This window comes from Pinus tabuliformis, chromosome 3_1, assembly GCF_031772625.1.
Source record: "Pinus tabuliformis cultivar Carrire ecotype Pingquan chromosome 3_1, CPIR1, whole genome shotgun sequence".
Taxonomy (NCBI): domain Eukaryota; kingdom Viridiplantae; phylum Streptophyta; class Pinopsida; order Pinales; family Pinaceae; genus Pinus; species Pinus tabuliformis.
In genome coordinates this window covers 106,254,196-106,273,956 of record NC_142301.1, presented here as the reverse complement: position 1 = coordinate 106,273,956, position 19,761 = coordinate 106,254,196, and the positions used below count along the sequence as shown (strand labels likewise).

Genomic DNA, 19,761 nt, shown 5'->3' with positions numbered 1-19,761 from the left:
TTGACTCTCCCTGCCCTAAATGTGAATTGTATCCCATGATATCTTTCTTGCAGAGACACCTTTAACGACTGTAGCTTTTACAAATGAAGTTAGACCAGATTTGTTCTTTTGATCGGTTTATTTTCCATTTGTAGCAAGAGAATACATCTTATATTACTTTGCAAAATAAGTAGATTACATCATGTGTCATGAGGGAGGACCTGGAGACTGCTTCATTTTGCCTCTTCCCCAGCATGGGTGTTAACACCCTTGTTCGGTGTATAGGGTCATTTTACCCTTATGGGTTTGACTAAACTTGTCTAGGCTTCCAGCCTCTTAACCGGGTTGAACTTTGTTTAGGCTTCCCAACGTTTTAGGCAGGTTGGAAATCCTAAATCCTTTTGTTACAACTTACGGATGACTCGTTTAAATGTTCTGCTGCTCGTCCTTCTCAAATTTATTAGTGGAGTTATCATTTTGGTCTTACAAAGCATAACCTATCTTCTCAAATTTATAAGTAGGGTTATCATTTTGGTCATACAAAGCATAACCAATCTTCTCAACCGGATTTGTTCTTTTGATCTGTTTATTTTCCATTTCTAGAAAGAGAATACATCTTATATTACTTTGCAAAATAAGTAGATTACATCATGTGTCATGAGGGAGGACCTGGAGACTGCTTCATTTTGCCTCTTCCCCAGCATGGGTGTTAACACCCTTGTTCAGTGTATAGGGTCATTTTACCCTTACGGGTTTGACTAAACTTGTCTAGGCTTCCAGCCTCTTAACCGGGTTGAACTTTGTTTAGGCTTCCCAGCGTTTTAGGCAGGTTGGAAATCCTAAATCCTTTTGTTACAACTTACGGATGACTCGTTTCAATGTTCTGCTGCTCATCCTTCTCAAATTTATTAGTGGAATGATGAGTTATCATTTTGGTCTTACAAAGCATAACCTATCTTACAAAGCATAACCTATCTTCTCAAATTTATTAGTAGGGTTATCATTTTGGTCATACAAAACATAACCAATCTTCTCAAATTTATTAGTACTTCTCAAATTTATTAGTAGGAGTAGGGTTATCAATGATCATTTTGGTTTTATAAGAATAAGTTAATAACCAAAGGGCATAATAAGCAATGCATTAATTTTGTTTTAAAACTTTTCAATATCAATAAAAGGAAAGAAATCCTTTTAGATTAAAAAGTAGATTTTTGTAATTCACTTGATTGACAAATTAATCATTTTAGTAATTGAAAATTATGTGAACAGATTTAGAAATTGCAAGTTAATGATCAGATAATTATATTAAAAAAATTAGAAAATTCAGAATTACATAAAAAGAATTGTTAGGATATTGGAAACCTAAGCAGTTTGGAACAATTTTCTTTGGGAAATGCTTTGTTGGAAATGCTGCCCTGTTCTCTAGGTCACTTGAGCAGCTTGAAGAAGTTGTGGGTTTGTGATTGTGCAGAATTGAAATCTTGGCCCAATTCGTTGGGACTGTTGACTCAGCTGTCAACGTTGTGGGTTGGAGGCTGTGGAATACAGCCCTTACGATCAACAAATTCAGCCTCAGTCTTGATGGATCTGAGGCATCCGATAATATCATGGTTTCTAATGGAATCAACTTTTTCATAGCAATATATCAATATGTTTTGTAATATTATGTTTTGACTTTCTAAAAGCAATTATGGTTTTCAATGAAATATATTGGTAGGGGATAGTCATGGTGGTTATTGCCTTGGTCACTAGCAAGCTTCGTATATGCTTGGCCATCTATAGAGATTTTTTGATTTTGGGTAATTAATTTACTCTAAAATGAAATAAGACATTCAATGTGTTCTTTGTAATATAGATATAAATAAAACATCTAAAGAAAAGTAATTGCACAATGATCCAGGCCCCTTTCAACCTTTTTGGCTTATTTTCTTATATCAAACATTTGCAGGTTTCAACCAATTAACATTTCATTGAGTATGTATTTACAAAGCAATGATTTTGGGATCAAATCCCACAAAGCAATCCTATACTTGCTTTTCAAATTCCTTCAAGCTTTTGAAAGTAAAGTAAAACCAATGAATTATCAATATAATTTTAACATAATAAAAAACAATTAGAAAGCCTTTAGCCAACTCAAATTGCTCATTCGTGCTTGAACCAACATCTCTTCTAGAAAATTCAACAATTCCGATTTAATAATCCTATCGGCCTCTCTTTGTACCTTTTGGGACAATTGCTAGTATATATTTTTATGGATAAGCTTTGTTGACAATTATGTGTTTATGACCCTCTTGTTTAGAGTCAGCCATGGCTTTCATATTGGTGATTTAATGTATCTCCTGACTCTTTGTGGGTTTGTGCAATCAGAACGAGGGTATATAGAGTTGTATTCTCGTAGGAATTGCTTAAGAGACTAGGTTAGGCCAAGAGCAGTGCCTGTACTGCCTTGGATATTTCAGGGCCTGAGTTGGTGTCCTTCTCAAGAGTGCATCTAGTTGTTGATGCACTACATTCCTACTCTGTCTTAAGTTTATAATTTCCTTTCAAACTCTGGATTTGCAGATTTTCTGTAATGTAGTTCCAGACTATATAATGGCTGTGAATCCTTCTAATCAGCTGAATTTTACAGTTGCTATATCTAAAATATGCTGCACTGAAATTGCTGAATTTATTTCTTCTAGACCAAGAGGAATTTATTCTGTTATTTCAGTAAGATCAGACTATATTACAAACTCAGGTTCATAACACACACCACATGCATTTGTTTATAAAATCGAGCTTACCTGCACATAGCCATTATCAGCCCATGTTGCAACAATAGACGGCTGCTGTTGCATTGAGCGGATGCGATTTACACAACCTTGATGAGCCACCATACGTACCTGCGTTGTAACTAGAAATCAGTATTATGGAATATATCTAGTTCAAACAGCATTACTACAGGCAAAACAGCTGCCAGTTACAGTTTCAGGCTGATGAGATAAATGAGCATGAAAAATTTGCTATTAACAGAGGACATGCATAAACAAAAGTTAGATGCAAGTCTACCTGTAAGGTAGGCTTCTTTGACTCAAATCCCAAATCATCATCTTCATCATCGTCATCACTACTGTTATCACTGTCATCTTCCTCATCATCTGAGACAGCAGGCAGCAGCTTCCGCTTTTTGCCGCTGATATTTGACAGCTTGACAACTCCAATTGCATTATCTGCTGCATTATCTGCCTGGAGTTCAATGATAAGTGATTTTTAAGATGTGTAATATAAATGTTGAACACTATACAAAAACCTCATCTCTGACTCAGCTTCATCATTTCATACAAGACCACTGCTAAAGGCCACTCATGGGGTTTTAATCAGACTATTTTTCAAACTGTGTTAAAACTTTATATAATCCAAATATTCCATGATTAAGAAAGAAGGTTCTTCTCTGGATAAGTGCATCTTAAGATATTTTAATACGAATCTAAGAACAAAAAAAAATAGAACCGGTGCATAATAAACTGGAAGTATATATTAGATAATCTTTAACACCTTTAGAATAAAAAAGGTATACTGCACATAAAATAAAACAAAAATTATTTTTCCATATGCCTCAAGCATTTGTGGTCAAGTGCTGGGAATTCAGTTTAACCAAGAGTATACTTCCGGCAGTAGCAGGAGCTTAATCTTCAGTTGCATGCATGAAAGTCCAATGCATACCCAAAAGACAAAGACTCATTGATATGAATTTTAGGATTTTTGCGAGCATATGCCTTGAGCATTTGTGGTCAAGTGCTGGGAATTCAGTTTAACCAAAAGTATATTTCCTGCAGTAGCAGGAGCTTAACCTTCAGTTGCATGCATCAAAATCCAATGCATACCGAAAAGACAAGACTCACTGATTACTGATATGAATTTTAGGATTTCTGCGATTTCAATTATTATGAAATGCACATTGACTATCCAAAAAATGGCTTGCATCCACCTTGCTACATACAGACCTAAAAACTCTTAGCCACTTTCTTCCCATTTTTATATGTATCGTACATATTAAGAACCAGAAAGAACCAGTCAAAATGATAACCGGTGCTAACATTGACCACAAACAAACTGAATACATCTGTTCTCTACAAAAACAACCACAACTGTCATAAACTATAGAAATACTGAGTGCCAGACCACAAATCAGCTTAAGACAGTATCCATCTAAAGTCAAAAAGCACAAATATCCTTGATGTTGTTTGGACCTTTCTGAAGGGATGAAAGGATAATTCGTAAGTTCAACCAAGTACCAAGTTACCAAAAAATAGAAAAAACCAATTTGAATATTTGGGATTAAGAGAGTATGTGTCAAAATAAGGATAGGAGACTGAGGGGTACTATGCTGCAGACGTAAAGACAGCAAAACTCTCCTGGCAAGGCATCTTTTTTATGGGCTGCTCAGACATCAATGATACAAAATGCTCCCACAAAGGAGGGAGATATTAATATATGCTTATTAATTTGAAAATATTGATTAAATAGAGATAAAAAAAATTCTGGGCACAGCATAGACACAGATGCATTTAAATCTGCAAGCAACACTTCTGCACATAGTGATTTTTGAAAACTCGGCTTTTATTGGAAAGGTTACATAAAAATAAATATAGAGTGACAAGGATAATGGCATCAGTATCCATATGGCTTTTAATTTATTAAGGCCAAGCATCCAACAAGAGCAAGCACAGCTCAAGATAGAAAAGGCAAAACTAGAACGGACAAGGAATGTACAACACAATCCCTCTGGAACTGTGATCAGGACAGTCTGATTAAGACAACAATAAAAAAAGGGCCAAGACACCCATTACCATTTTAATACTGGACGAAACTCACAGAAAGACCTGGACAAACAGGTCCCTATCAGCAGCTGCCAAACCCTTTACAAGACAAAGCACAAGCAATCAAATTATCAAACACACAAGGTAGGAACAATCCATCTAAAAATAACAACTATTCCAAACATAAAGACTTGGGTAACTCATAAAAATAAATGACATAAGTTACTTGTGCTGCAAGTGATATACAAATCTATTTATTAGATGGGCTCCAACTGTTGTGTAACTTCATGAGAATATTAAATTTGTACAGAACCAAAAAAATTCACAAAAGGAAGTGAAGTAATAATTATGAGAAGGCAATATAGAAACTGTCCAACTCCAAAATGACACCATAATTTGTTTTGATCTCTACACTTATAAAATATCTATATAGTATCTTTCTTTGTTGTCCACATTACTGCTCCATCCAAATATATCAGTGAAGGAATAATATTATAAATGTGTAATGCCCTTTTGCTTTCAATGTATGAAGTTTTCAAAAGTGGAACATTTTGCAACATCACTGTACATTTAGTGTGGCATTGCGAATACTCTAGAAATTGTGGTAACCCAATGTTTATCGAAGACACTATAAGAAGGCATGGATAATGTTGACAACCAGCAGTGTATATTGCATCTACATGAAGTCACAAGTCGGCTTTTTCCAAAATCAAGTGATGATGCACCCAACACATTCTTTTGTGTTGTCAGCTTACATCATACAAAACTTCATATGACATATCGAGTACTTAGGTTACTTCAGTTGAAAAGAACAACTTGGAATAAAGTCATCTTATCATGACTTTAGTTTAACTTAGACTTTTGATTAGTCTCTAATTATGGAATTCAAAGAGTCACTTCATGTACTCAGACAAAAGATGTGTTTTCAAAAATGAAGCTAATGCTATTCATATGTATCTCTCTCATTCCCTGCTGTATTTGTTTTCAACTTTTCTACTATTGTTCTATGCAACTATCAACGTCGTATCAGAGAGACATAGTAGAGGTAGACATCTAGGAGACATTAGACTCTCAGATATCAATCAATACATGTTACAGACATGGATGATTGTAATAAAGAGATTTCCAATCCTCATTTGTCGTGTGTATCAATTGAAGTGTTTTAAAATGAACCGTGGTTTCTTTATTCTCAACATGTGGAGGTTGGAGAAGCAAGACCAAAGGACTGTTTAAGCATATCACCGAGGGATTGTAGCCACGGGAATGATTGGCAGAAATGGATTCAAGCACAGACTTTGGGGAGACACGCACAAAGGCAGAGAAAACCCAACAAGGTCTGCACTGTGTGAGAGTGGTGATACAACGAGCAGCCACAGACCTGTAACAGATCCTGAAATTAGTGCATAGTGTGCAAGAAATCAAGCTACAGAGATCTTGAACAGGAACAATCCGTCCACAAAGGCCAGAAACAGCACGAGACAACATGTAATGATTCAGAACTGACTTGTAACATGGAGAACAGACCTGAAACAGCATGAAACAGCATCTAATGATGCAGAACAGAACTGTGACATGGAGAACAGACATGAAACAGCACAAACCAGCATCTAATGATGCAGAACAGACCTGTAACATGGAGAACAGACGTGAAACAGCACAAAGCATACCCATCACAGGGCATAAGAGATCTGTAGCCATGCAGAATAGATCTGTAACAGTGCAGTACATAGCTGAGACAGCATGAAACAGCATGTCAATATAAAGTGGAAGACTGAGTCTGCAAGTGTCATTGCCTACTTTCTCCAACACTTCAATGAATACATATCTAAAGGCCTTAGTTTTATTCGCTGGTCCCTGTAAGCTTTCCTTGTTAAGGTGAAAACAACCTGTCTCGCACTTTGAAAGTCTTTTCAACTTTCTGCTGATAGTTCTTGGCTTTGTACTTTTTCTGAGAGTTGGAATATTTGTCAGGTCCTTGGATGTTTTTGATTGTGACCTCTCATATACTGAACTGGAGTCATATTCATTACCTCCACCAACCCATTAGTGTGCAGGCTGAAGGTAATGGATCTCTTGGATCTAGTATCCATTTTTTTGTAGAAATTGCCCAAACCCGGTTTCAGGTTTTAGGAAATCACATCAGTTTAATGCCCAACCCAACATATTTTTATGCTGTTGTCATAACATGAATATTTTCCGAAAACATGAAACACATGAACCTACTCTACTCTTTCACCTTTGCTGAAAATAAACGCAAATGTCACACAAATTTTACACAGGTGATTTTTTGGTACACTGACCCTGGAAAAACCTGGAAGGGAAAAGTTAAAACCAATGAGAGAGAGATTTATTATTTCAGACAGAAATTATTACAGCTATTAAATACAACATACAGTCAACTTATCTCCCAAATCTCATGCTCACAATTCCTTGGGAAATGTGCCGACAGTTTTCATTTCCCGTACCAAACTTGCCCAGAAATTTGTGCCTCCTCAGCTCTGTCAGTTCCTTGAAAACTGTGCCTGACTGCTCAGAACTTGTGCCCTCCACCTCAATTTCTCCACTGCTACAGAAGCTCTGACATCCAGCATTAATTGCCTGTCAGACTCCTCAAAAACAGTGTTTGACACCCTTGAAAGGCATGCTGTTTTAGACAAAAATTAATGACTGTCGGTGCATTGAATTTCAGTCCAGGCAGCTCCTCTATTTTCAGCCCAGGCAGCTCCTTGATTTTCGGCCCAGCCTACCTCAAACAGCACGCTGGTGCTCAGGCAAATTACCAGGAAGATGTCTCCGAATTAGTGCCTCTTGTCCTTGGAATGTGTGCTGATTTCCTTGCTGCTGTACCTGCTGTACCTTGTCCTCTCAGCCTCCTTTTCTCCCTTCTCTTCTCCAATCTCATACATGAAGAATGAATCTCTCAAAGTGCCTTTTCCCCGTTTTTGTTCTCATAATGAAAAGAAAGACCAACTCGAAGATCAAGACTTAGCCTCTCTTGATCAAGCGTGGAGATCTAATCTCACGTTGACCAGCCCAAGTCCCCCTTTTCATTAATTGACCCTCCTAGTCACTTTAATAACATGAAAGTGTACCATGTACTTTATGTCACAATGTAAATTATCTCATAGTCACTTTAATGATAACAAGTACAATATACTTTCATAATCTCATAAAGTAACCAATAAAATGTCGCATGACGTTAATAAACTCATAAAATCACTTTTTCTTCAAGGGGTTCACTTTACCACTTTTCCTAGGCTATGCACAAAGCACTGGGAAACATCTCCTTGGTACCATTTCTCAACACTCCCTCTTACCAAGGAAAGTGTTTCTCACCACTCCCATCTTGTCCCTGAAGTAGACGTGCTTGCCGCTTGGCAAGGACTTGGTGAGAATGTCTGCAACCTGCTCATCAGTGGTTGTGTACTCTAGCTTCACTGCTCTCTCTTAACATAATCCCAGATGAATTGGCATATAATCTCAATATGCTTTGATCTGTCAAGAAATACTGCATTCTCTGTGATTTAATACAACTTTGATTATCGTAGTATATCACTGTTGGTCTTAGCTGTTGACCAAATAATCCATACAACATCCTGCAAAGCCAAATAACCTCACAATTGGCCTACTAGCTACCATACACTCCGCCTCTGCGATACTCAGTGCCTCCAATCTTTGCTTCATGCTGAACAATGACACTACTGTCGAACCCAACATGAAATAGCACCCTGATGTACTCTACCTGTCACTAGCACTACCTACCCAATCTGAGTCTATGTAGACAGTCAACCTGACCCCATCCCCCTAGATATAATCCAGTCCATAATCCACCGTGCCTTGTAGGTAACACAACACATGTTTCACAGCCACCCAATGCACCCTCTTGGGCTCCACCATGAACTGACTCAATATATTTACTACAAAACAAATAGCAGCTTCTTCCAGTTGGTAATCATAGGCATGGCCATGGGCCAAAAGCCCTCTATATGAAATCTCCTCAGTATGTTTGTTGCACCTTTGCCCTATCCCAAAAAGATATGCCCATCCTCCTGCCAAAACTCCAACCCCAGAAAATAGTACATCAGTCCTATATCGGTCATTTGGAACTCTGAAGCAAGGTCTCTCTTGCAGTGCCCAATGAGTCTCTCCTCTCTGGTAATAAACAGATCGTCTACATACAGTACAAGAATGAGCAGATCCTTGCCAACCATAATGTAATATAGGTTTGGATCCGCATCACTCTTCTCGAAACCCATCTGCTACAAGTAGGAAACAATTCGTGTCTACTTCAGCCCATATAAAGCCTTCTTCAACTTGCATACATGAGAATCTCTCCCATGCACATCAAAGCCCTATGGATGCTTCATATATACCTCCTCCTGTATGATCCCATTGAGAAAAGCGGTCCTCACATCCCTCTATTGGATCTTCCAACCCATCCATGTTGCAACAGAGATCATTACTCTAATCAAAGTGTATCGAGCCATTGTTGCGAAGGTCTCATCATAGTCAACTTCCTCTACCTATGAGAACCCCCATACCACAAAACAAGCTTTATACTTCTTGATGCTGCCATCTGCAGCATAATTGATCTTGTAGAGACATCTTGAAGTCACCATTGATTTGCCCTCAGGCCTAGGCACAATCTCCCACAAATCGTTCTTCATGATGGAAGCATACTCTTCCACCATGGCAACCCTCCAAACCTACTAACCTGCAACTTCCTTGTAGCTAGATAGCTCCGTCTCCACAATGTTACTCACCATAATAGCCATCAAACCACTCTAGTGGTCTGCTCTCCCTAACTTACCACTTAGGCTTTGCCACTGCATCTGGAGCTTCCTACAAGGTATCATGAAGCCATTTAGGCTTCCTCTTCCCTGAAGTATCCAACTATATTGGGATGGGTATATCCTCCTCTGTAATCAGTACCCTTGATGATGATGCCCCTGTGGTCTACGGTGAACCTGTACTATGGGAACATGTGCCCCATGACCCAGTAACCTATGGACCTGTCACCCCTGGAGCTCGTGATCCTCCAGACCCTTGTGAACCTATACCTAATGGTCCCATACTTTATAGTGGACTCTCCTGGTAAGAAGTTTGTTGTTCTAGCTAATCCATGTCTCTTGACCTCCTCCTAAGTCACCGGATTCGCCGTTTTTTATGCATAAAATTCGAAATTCGGCGAATTTGAAGGTCAAACGAATATGTTCGTTCGAGTTCGCCATTAAATTCGGCGAACTCGAATTTCATGCCGAATTCGAATTTTAGCCGAATAAAATCGCCATTAAATTCGTTTCGATGCGTTGAAATTCGCCGGCAGCAGATTAAATTCGTTTTTTTTCGCGCCCGCGGGTATGAGTGTTCCTGTTTTAGGTTTCATTGGTTTCAACTTTCATTGACTCGGGTTTCGTTGTTTCAAGTTTTCATTGCCGCCGCTGGTCATTGCAGACGCCATAGACTACACCTTGACGGGCTCGGGTTTTTCCAGAAACAAAGACTCGTATCTCCTGAACAGGCATTGATATCTCCCAAATCAGTGTAAGAGAAGTTTGTTGGAAGACAAGGCGTGAAAGAAAGGGTTGTTCTGGGCATATCTATCTTCTGCTATATCAGTTTACCAGGCCGAGAGGCGAGAAGTTAGAACTCAGAAAACTGCCGCGTGTGCATCTGCCATCCTGTAGGCTGTAACTTGTAAGTTTTCTTCTCGTCTTCTTTGAACTTTCCTTTCCGTCATAGTAATGGAACGAACCATAATGTTACAAATTATTTGTTTGCTGGTGGAGTTACTCACGTCCTGTGCGGCTGTGCCTCTGTCCAAAATTTAGCACCGAGACCTTGTCACTGCACCGAGACCTTGTCATTGTGGCAGCACTGAAACTTTGTCACTGCATCTAGACCTTGTCAATGTGGTAGCACCGAAACCTTGTCACTGCACCGAAATCATCTCTGCAATTTACAATGAAGTCATCTCTTCATTATACTATGCCTTCACGAAATTCTGTCTCTTTGAGATCACCAAAAAACTATATCTGAGATCACCGAAATTCCTCTCTGAAATCTGAGCTCTGAACTGTGCTTGATGCGAAGTCCTTAGGCTTGTATATATAGTTGTTTGTCCATCATAAATGAGCCGACACATGTTTATGAACAATTGTCTCGAAATAAAGTTAGGCCAACTTGTAGGCTCAAATGAGTCCTTCATTACATTGCTTCGCATGAGTCTTTTCTCAAATCCTGATTTTGTCTCTCTGAAATCTGGGTATGGCATTTTTGCTTTTCCATAGTCTGTCCCATGAAGTGCTTGCACTGGATAGTTCCCTTACCAAGTTACCTCCTGTGCATGCCACTTAAGTAAATAAGCTATCATTTCCATACTGTCAGATTATAAGACTACTACTGCAGTTAACAAAATGTTTTAGTGGGCTGAGAGTACCCAAAGGACAATTTCTTTTGGATCATTATTTTCACCCCTTAATTTACATATGCTCCACTTTTTCTAGGCTCTAGGCTCTAATTATGTTCTCACTGTGTTGAAGGCTGAAGCCTGGTTTGACTGTGTTGAAGACAATTTTCTTTATTCAGAACTACCCAAAACCTCCTTACTACCCTCAAATTTGTTGTCAATAAGTTAGGCAATCCTTAAATAATAAAGACTGTTATTCTTTGAAAACTGTTATCAGCTCTTTATCAGATCTTTCATCTGGAAAATTTATCCTTAAATAATTTATAACAGTTTATAAATTATAACAGTTTATCCTTAAATAATTTTCCAGATGACAATTTTCAATGAGAGAAGACTGTTATTCTTTGAAAAATTCTGGCTTGCTTACTGTTCGTTGGATGATCATGAACATTTGCTTTACAAGTTTACATGACTAACGAAAATGTAATTTCAAAAAAAATTGCAGGCATTTCAGACATTGAAGTGTCAGACATTTCAGACTTCTAAATTCCAATGGCACCCCCAAAATCAACTGCTGTAGCTTGGAATTTTATCCAAAAAGATGGTTTTAATCTTTCATGTCAGCTGTGTGGACATAATTTCAAGGGCACTTTGACTAGAGCAGTGGATCACCTTCTCGGTATTAGCAATGGAAGTGGAGGTGGTGTTGAAGCCTGCACTAAGATCACTGATGAACAAAAAGCCAAAGTGGAGAAAGACCATTCCAGTTCACAGATGCAAAGGCAGAAAAGGGTGAATAAGAGGCAGCGAATTGAGAGGGAGATTGCCATGTCTTCCTCCAACACCATTAATTCAGTTTCAAACATTGGTGGATCTAGTTCTACAGCTCCTCAAGCAAAAACAGGTGGGCCGAAAACATTAAATCAATTCTGGAAACCTGTTGAGAAACAGGGAGTTGATGACGTTGTTGCTGAGTATTTTTATGCATGTGCAATTCCCTTTAATGTGGCGAGGAGTCCATATTTTAAAAATGTAATTAAAAAGGCCATTGATTTTGGGAAGGGCTATGTTCCTCCTGGATCTGAAGCTTTAAGGACAACTTTGCTAAAGAGAGCGAAAGACAGAGTGACAAGAAAGTTGGTTGATATTAAAGAGTCCTGGAAGCTTACAGGATGCACAATTTTGAGTGATGGTTGGTCAGATTTGTGTCATCGCCCATTGATCAATGTGCTTGTTTATTGTCCTCAAGGGGTAGTTTTCTTGAAGGCAGTGAATGCAATGGATCAAGTGAAGACATCAGAATTCATTTTTGGAATTTTGGATGAAGCGATTCAAGAAGTTGGGGTGGAAAATGTTGTCCATGTTGTTACAGATACTGCATCAAATTGTGTTGGTGCAGGGAAGCTGATTATGGAAAAATATGGGCAGATTTATTGGACCCCTTGTGCAGCTCATTGCTTGGATTTAATGTTGCATGACTTAGCCAAATTTCCTTGGGTCAATGAAACAATCCGAAGAGCCAAATCAATTTCAAACTTCATCATCAACCATCGTCTCACTTTGAGCATATACAGGAAGAATGCATCAAAAGAGTTGTTGAGGCCTTGTGATACAAGGTTTGCCACTTTTTATATTACTCTGAAAAGAGTTGTTGAGGAAAAAGCGAGCCTAAGAGCTGTTTTTTGCAGCACTGAGTGGGAGAGATCTACTCTCTCAAAAGAAACTAAGGGGAAAAATGTTGAACAAATAGTGCTCAATAATGGCTTTTGGGAAAATGCAAACAAGGTTTTAAAAATTTGTGGCCCAATTGTTAATGTGCTCCGCATGGTTGATGGTGACAAACCTTGTATGGGTTTTGTTTATGAAAGCCTTGATCGTTGCAAAGAGGCCATTGCAACTGCTTTTGATAATGTGGAAGCTGATTACAAGGAGATATGGGATTTAATTGATCATAGATGGAAGATGATGCATAGTCCATTACACGCAGCAGCATGCTATTTGGACCCTAGATTGTTTGGGTTACCAAGACATAGGGACGAAGAAATCATGAATGGACTTATCCAATCTATTGAGAAGCTAAATCCAGATCCAGAGATTGCAGGTTTGATCAGAAGTCAGTTGAGAGCATACAGGTAAATGTCTTGCAATTATATTCCTTTGCATGCAATTATATGAATCTTGTTGTTAATGTCTTGCAATTATATGAATCTTGTTGTATATGAACTGATTGAGACTCTCAACTTGAGAGCATACAGGTTAGAAGAAGGATTATTTGGAACAGTATCAGCAAAGTATGATAGGAGCAGAAGTGATCCAGCACTATGGTGGGAATTTTATGGTTCAGGGGCACCAGAATTGCAAAATTTTGCAATTCGTATCTTAAGCCAAGGAACAAGTGCATCAGCATGTGAAAGGAATTGGAGTTCCTTTGACCACATTCATTCCAAAAAAAGAAATAGACTGTCATCTCAAAAATTAGAAGATCTTGTTTATGTTCGTAGTAATTTGCAGTTGGCATTGAAGAATGTGGCTAAAGAGTCATCCAATTCTTCTACTCCGTGGATCGATCCTGTTCCAAATGCAACAATGGATGATGCTGATTTGTACATTGATAGTGACATAAACACTGACAGGGAATTCGCTGATGAATCTGGTGCTGAAGCATCTAGCGGATTCACATCTCATACTGCTCTTGATGACATAGAACTTTTTGATATAACAAGTGGGCAACAGGAACGTCAAGAATAAAACTTGTGTTCCTGTTTTAGATTTCTAGTTTAGTTTTTGCATGAACAATTTGCTAGAGCCTAAAACTGCCAAGCTAGCTGCTACTTTAAAGTTTAAACTTTAAACTGTCTTTTTATCTTATAAATTATAATGCAGAGTTTTTCATTGAACTGCCAAAAGAATATATATTTGCTGTTCATTAATTAAATATCTTAGAAGTTAGCATATATTTGCTGTTTTTGTATATTTTTTTTATGCCAATCTATCTTTAAAAAATAGTTATGAATGGTTGCTTACAAAGTTACAGCCTACAGGATTTCTTATAATCATGTTTTAATTTTTTTGGGATATTTTCTAGAATCTGTGCTTGTTTTTCATGCCTTGAGGATTCCTACGTTTCAAAACTGTAAACTTTCTAATTGTGATTCAACACTTCAACAAATATCACAAGCTGGCTAGTTTTGTACATGTACTGTTTTGCTGTTACTGTAAATTGTAATATCAGGGAATTCTCTTTTGCTGTTACTGTTTTGCTGTTACAAGCTGGCTGCTGTACTGTTTTGCTGTTAGTGTTTTGATTATTGTTTTGATATATCAGGGTAACACTAAGGTAACCCTGGCTAGTTGTGTTCTCTTTTTGTCATTATTGTTCATCTATGATCACTGATACTATAAGTTTCTTCTAAAACAGAACAGAAACAGCTATACTAAATGCATTTGAAGTTGCCATACCATTTCTCATATGCATATGATATATCTATCTTTAATATACATTTTTTTTTTCGAATTTCTATATGTCGAATTTTATCGACAAAATTTGAGTTGCCGAACTTTATTCGAATTTCATGGTCCTCGAACTCTAACTCGAACTCGAACCTGGTGACTTAGACCTCCTCAAGGCTCCCTCCTCAAATCTCACATCCCGCCTTAGAACAACCTTCCTCTTGACATGAATGTATATGTGATAGGCCTTGCAAGCCTCACTATACACCACAAAAATACCCTTCTCCATTGTGGGTTCTAGCTTTGTCCTCTTCTCCTCAGGGACATGTGAATAGGTTAGGCACACAAAAATTCTAAGGTGCCCAATCTCAGTCTTCTTCCCCAAAAAAGCCTCCTTAGGAATCTTGCTCCCCAACACTCTGTGTGAGCTCATGTTCTACAGATACACTGCAATGCTACAAGCCTCAGCCCATAGAAAGAATGGTAGCCTCTAATCATGGAGCATGGTTCTCGCTACCCCAAAAATGGTCGTGTTCTTCCTTTCTGCAACCCCATTCTATTGTGGGGCGTAACGAACTATCCACTCCCTCTCAATGCAGACTACTCCTAGAAGTTTGTGTCAAGCAGCCCCTCGATTTATGTGCTAATAGTTCTAATTTTTGTGCCAAACTTGCCCAAAAATTCGTGCTGACTCAACTCTGTCAATTCCTTGAAACTTGTGATTGACTGCTCAAAACTCGTGCCCTCTTCCTCAATTTTTGCACTACTACAACAACTTTGATAGCCAACATTAATTGCTTGTTAGACTCCTTGAAAACAGTTCTTGACACCCTTGAAATGTGTGTTGTTTCAAACAGCAGTTAATGACTGACAGTGCCTTGAATTTTGGCCCCAATAACTCCTTGATTTTCGACAAATCTTGCCTCGAAAATCGCACTAGTGCTCAGGCAAATTACCAAGAGATGTCTTGAAATTTGTGCCTCCAGTCATTAGAATGTGTGTTGATTTCCTTGTTGTTATACTTGTTGTACACTCCTTTCTCCTATTGTCCTTTGTCTTCTCAACCTCCTTTGCTCCTTCTCTTCTCCAATCTCACACGTGAAGAATGAATTTCTCAAAGTGCCATTTCCCCCTTTTTGTTCTCATAATGAAGAGAAAGACCTATCCCTAAGATCAAGGGCTAAGATTAGATCTTAGCCTCTCTTGATCAAGGGTGCAAATCTGATCTCACATTGACCCCCTCAAGTACCCCTTTTCATTAATTAGCCCTCCTAATCACTTAATAAAATGAAACTTTGAAAGTCTACCATGTATTTTATGACACATAAAGTAACTTTTCTCATAAAGTCACTTTGATGATAAAAAGTACAATGCACTTTCAAAATCTCATAAACTAATAAAAAGTCACATGACTTTAATAAACTCATAAAGTCACTTTTTCTTCAAGGCGCTCACTTTACCACTTCTCTAAAGCTAGGCTCAAAGCACTAGGAAATAACTCCTCGATACCATTTCTCAAAATATGTACTGAGAAATCTTGTATCTCTATCAAAAATCTAAAGACCCGGGAACTCCAAAGTCCACCCAAACCCTTTTCCAAGAACTAACTTGCAGCTTCATGTCCTTTGACAATCTTCTTACAAGTCATCAAAACACATCTTATCAAACCTATCGACTACCACAAATAGTTGGTCATGCCCTCTTCTTGTCCTTGACAATACCCAAACAAATTTGTGGGTATACTTTCCCATGGCCTTCTACAAACTGGAAGTGGACTATATAGTCCTTGTTTCTTGTCTCTAGGCTTGCTAGTATAGCATAATATACAACCTCTTAAAAACCTAGCTATCATGCCCTCTTCTTGTCCTTGGCAATACCCCAACAAATCTACAAGTATACTTTCCCATGGCATTGTAAGAATTGGTAATGGATTATATAGTCCTTGTTTCTTGTTTCTAGGTTTGCTGGTATAACATAATATACAACTTCTTAAAATCCTATCTACCTCTTCCTGCATCTTGGGCTAATAAACATACATCAATAAGTTAGCCATGGTCTTCTCGACACCAAAATGCCTAGCAACCTTGGAGGTATAGGCCTCCATTATCAACTCTACTCTTTATTCCTTTGGTAAACAAAGCTTCCCCATTTTGAAGATGGTATTCAACATCTACTTGGTCCTATTGACCCTGCAACCATTAACACACCCTTGATATCCTTGTGATTTTTGATGCTAATAATCTTATTAACAGATCAACCATTGACCAACTCATTGGCAATACATTTCCTTTTATTTAATCATTACATGAAACTATTGCAGAAATCCCATCCATTTAAAACCCCTTTGCTTGTTGAAGGTTATTTTGAGTCTACAAGTATCATAGAAGTTCCTGATCAGCATGGATGATAGTCTCCTTACCCAATAAAAACAGCGTCCACTTCTTCTTTGCCTGCACCAAACCATAAAGTTCCTTGTCATATGTAGCATAGTTAGAACTTAGTACTACTCCACGGGAATAGCTCCAAATGATATAGATCAGTCTCCCCCTTGCACTAACACTGCACCCACAACACTGGCATCGAATTCTGCTTCAAATGACTTCAAGTTAGGTAATGTGAGGTTTGGAGCTTGCTAGTTTTTTCCTTCAATTCTTCAGATGTTTTTTGTTTATTCTTACCCCACTGCAAACTCTTACTATTAGTTGTTATAGCATGAAGAGGTGTTTCCATAGCTTAAAATGATGTTATTGACTTTCTTAATATTATGTGTTGAAATTCTATGGCAAGTGCAGTAGAATACAATTTTCTGCCTAATAATTACTTCTTAATGATTTTCAAACAGTATTTCTAATGCCAGTGATATCATTGAACAATTAAACAGAAAATTTCAACTGTAAATACAATGGAAACAATAAAGATCATAGAAAGACATCCATGCACAGTAGACACAAAAATTTTATCCTCGGAAACCCAACCTTGGGAGAAAACCTAACAATCTTTTCTTAAGGAGAAATTGTCTTTCAGCAAGGTTTACAAATCAAAATGTTGTCTAGAAATCTAAGCCAACTTTACAAGTCAAATACCAGTCAAACCTGGTCAAACTTTAGCAAGTCAATGTTAGTCAAACCAACCAAAAATAATCAAAAGTCAATCCTAGTCAAATTGTCAACTCTATAATCAACTCGCTTGGGTCAACTACAATCTTGCAGTCAACGATCTACATCTAGTCAAACTGCAGTCAAATCCACACATGCGACCTCCAAAAATCAGTGAAACGGCTCGGTCAATTTGGTCAAAGTCAGTTATATCAACTTTAGTCAATATGGCCTGGTCAAACTCGTCCTTCTCCACACATGCAACTAGAACAACAGAGAGATAGAAATGATAAAGATGATCTCTAATAGATTTCTCAGTCAAATTTCTCCTCCACTAGAAAAGGTCAATTGAGCTTTGCTATGTTGATCATTTGCATCTCACATTCTCTTTTATTGAGCTCTAATGTTGAGTGGATACCCATAGAGGTGGCTCTTCACCCCCTCGCTTGTGGAGCCTACATGACAACTCAATATTAAACTAGAATTGTTCAATGCACTGTTGGGTGAAAAACTCCAACCAATAAACAATTCAAACCCACTCTATAAAAAATAAATCACTCCATCCTAGAGAACAATGTGATACTGTTAAATTTGGACAACTAGGTCCAAACTCCATGTTCTGATGCTCAGATTAAGAGGCTAATATTTTTGTTGGATTCCTCTTTCTGAGGTGTAAAATCCATATAAAAATAGTCTTAATCCGATGAGCAGAACTTATATTTTGAATTTATTATTCTTAATAAATTATATGTGCTAGGTCAGCCAGTTTTGTAATGTAGGCTCACATGCCCAACAGATGTGTCACACACCCTCATTGATGGATATATATATATAGGAAAAGTTGGAGAGAATTTGATCACAACACAACTCACATCTTCCTCTCTCATCCTTAAAAGTACGAGCTACCTGGAGGACGAATTTCAGCCACACGTGGGAAGGACGAAGAGGATTTTTCTGCTGCTAGGGTTTCGCAGAAGTTTGACCAGCGTTGACTTTGGTCAACGCTTGGTCCAAACAAGCTGAAAACTTGTGGGAGGTTCGATTTTTTAAGGCCATACTACCTGGCACAACAATCGAGGTCAAAGGGTTGACCGTTTTGCTGCTGCGTTGACTTTTAGCTTGCTGCCCCTGCGTTGACTTTTCAGGACAGCGTTGACTTTTGTAGAACTGACTTGGGTTGACTCATCTACTGGTTGGAGGGTTGTTGTGACACATGCTGGGCTGGCTGACCAAAGGAGACTTCGCTGGTTGAAGCATCCTGTTGACCGCCGAAACAAACACATACATTTTTCTTGTTTCTGATTTGTCTTCTGTAAGATCTGCTTATATGTTCTATTTGCATTTTGCTTATCTACTTGTATGATTGCTGTGAGAAAAGTGAAATTGCTCTTAGCATAGAACATCTTCAAAACTTAACATGGTATCAGAGCTGAGGTGAAGACAAACTCTATCTATAGCAATCATCATCGAAGGAAATGGATTCCTCTAAGCTTGAATTCAGGGAGAATGACAAGTTGACTGAAAGTGATGACTTCCATGCCTGGAAGATGTTATTAGATTTCAAATTAGAAGATCATGATCTCCTAGATCATGTGACAGGGAAGATTCAAGAACCTCCATCAAATGCCTCTGCTGCTGTTAAACACAAATATAAGAAGGGAGAAATCAGAGCAAAACTGCTGATCAGGGAATCCATAAATAAGAGTCTGGTTGCCTACATAGCTGAACTAGGCACATCCAAGGAGATGTATGACAAACTGATACTTATGTTCCGAGTAAACAATGTGAACCAAGTGCTATTCCTCAAGAACAAGTTGAAGAATATGAAGAAGGGCCGAGACGAGTCTATTCAAACTTTCTTTATGAAGTTGACCGAAACCAGGAACAATCTGCTAGCTATTGGGGAGACAATAGCTGATCGTGAGATGGTTCTCACCGCACTTGGAGGACTTCCATATGAATGGCAAGTATTCACAACTACCATTCTCAACAATAATACCATCCCTAACTTTGATGAGCTTCTGTCTAG

At 38.2% G+C, this 19,761-nt stretch overlaps 2 protein-coding genes across 2 annotated transcripts in view; one reads left to right on the top strand and one right to left on the bottom strand.

The window, feature by feature from the left end:
- Positions 1 to 19,761, bottom strand: part of LOC149185986 (protein HEAT STRESS TOLERANT DWD 1-like) — a 104,390-nt gene that overhangs the window by 35,502 nt on the left and 49,127 nt on the right. Inside the window, exons 5-6 of the mRNA XM_089410857.1 lie at positions 3,028 to 3,204; positions 2,763 to 2,861 (exon numbers count right to left, since the gene is read on the bottom strand). Of these exons, the coding sequence (XP_089266983.1) occupies positions 2,763 to 2,861; positions 3,028 to 3,204 (276 nt within the window). The remainder of the gene's footprint in view (positions 1 to 2,762; positions 2,862 to 3,027; positions 3,205 to 19,761) is intronic.
- Positions 9,924 to 14,052, top strand: LOC149185989 (uncharacterized). The gene is made up of 3 exons (XM_089410855.1): positions 9,924 to 10,475; positions 11,693 to 13,319; positions 13,443 to 14,052. Exons 2-3 carry the CDS (start codon positions 11,740 to 11,742, stop codon positions 13,933 to 13,935), a joined length of 2,073 nt encoding a protein of 690 aa, XP_089266981.1. The 5' UTR covers positions 9,924 to 10,475; positions 11,693 to 11,739; the 3' UTR covers positions 13,936 to 14,052.

Coding starts and splice junctions, on each gene's coding strand:
- LOC149185989 (XM_089410855.1), top strand. CDS start 11,740: ATGGCACCCCCAAAATCAACTGCTGTAGCTTGGAATTTTATCCAAAAA. Junction 13,320..13,442: donor AGTCAGTTGAGAGCATACAG/GTAAATGTCTTG, acceptor GAGAGCATACAG/GTTAGAAGAAGGATTATTTG.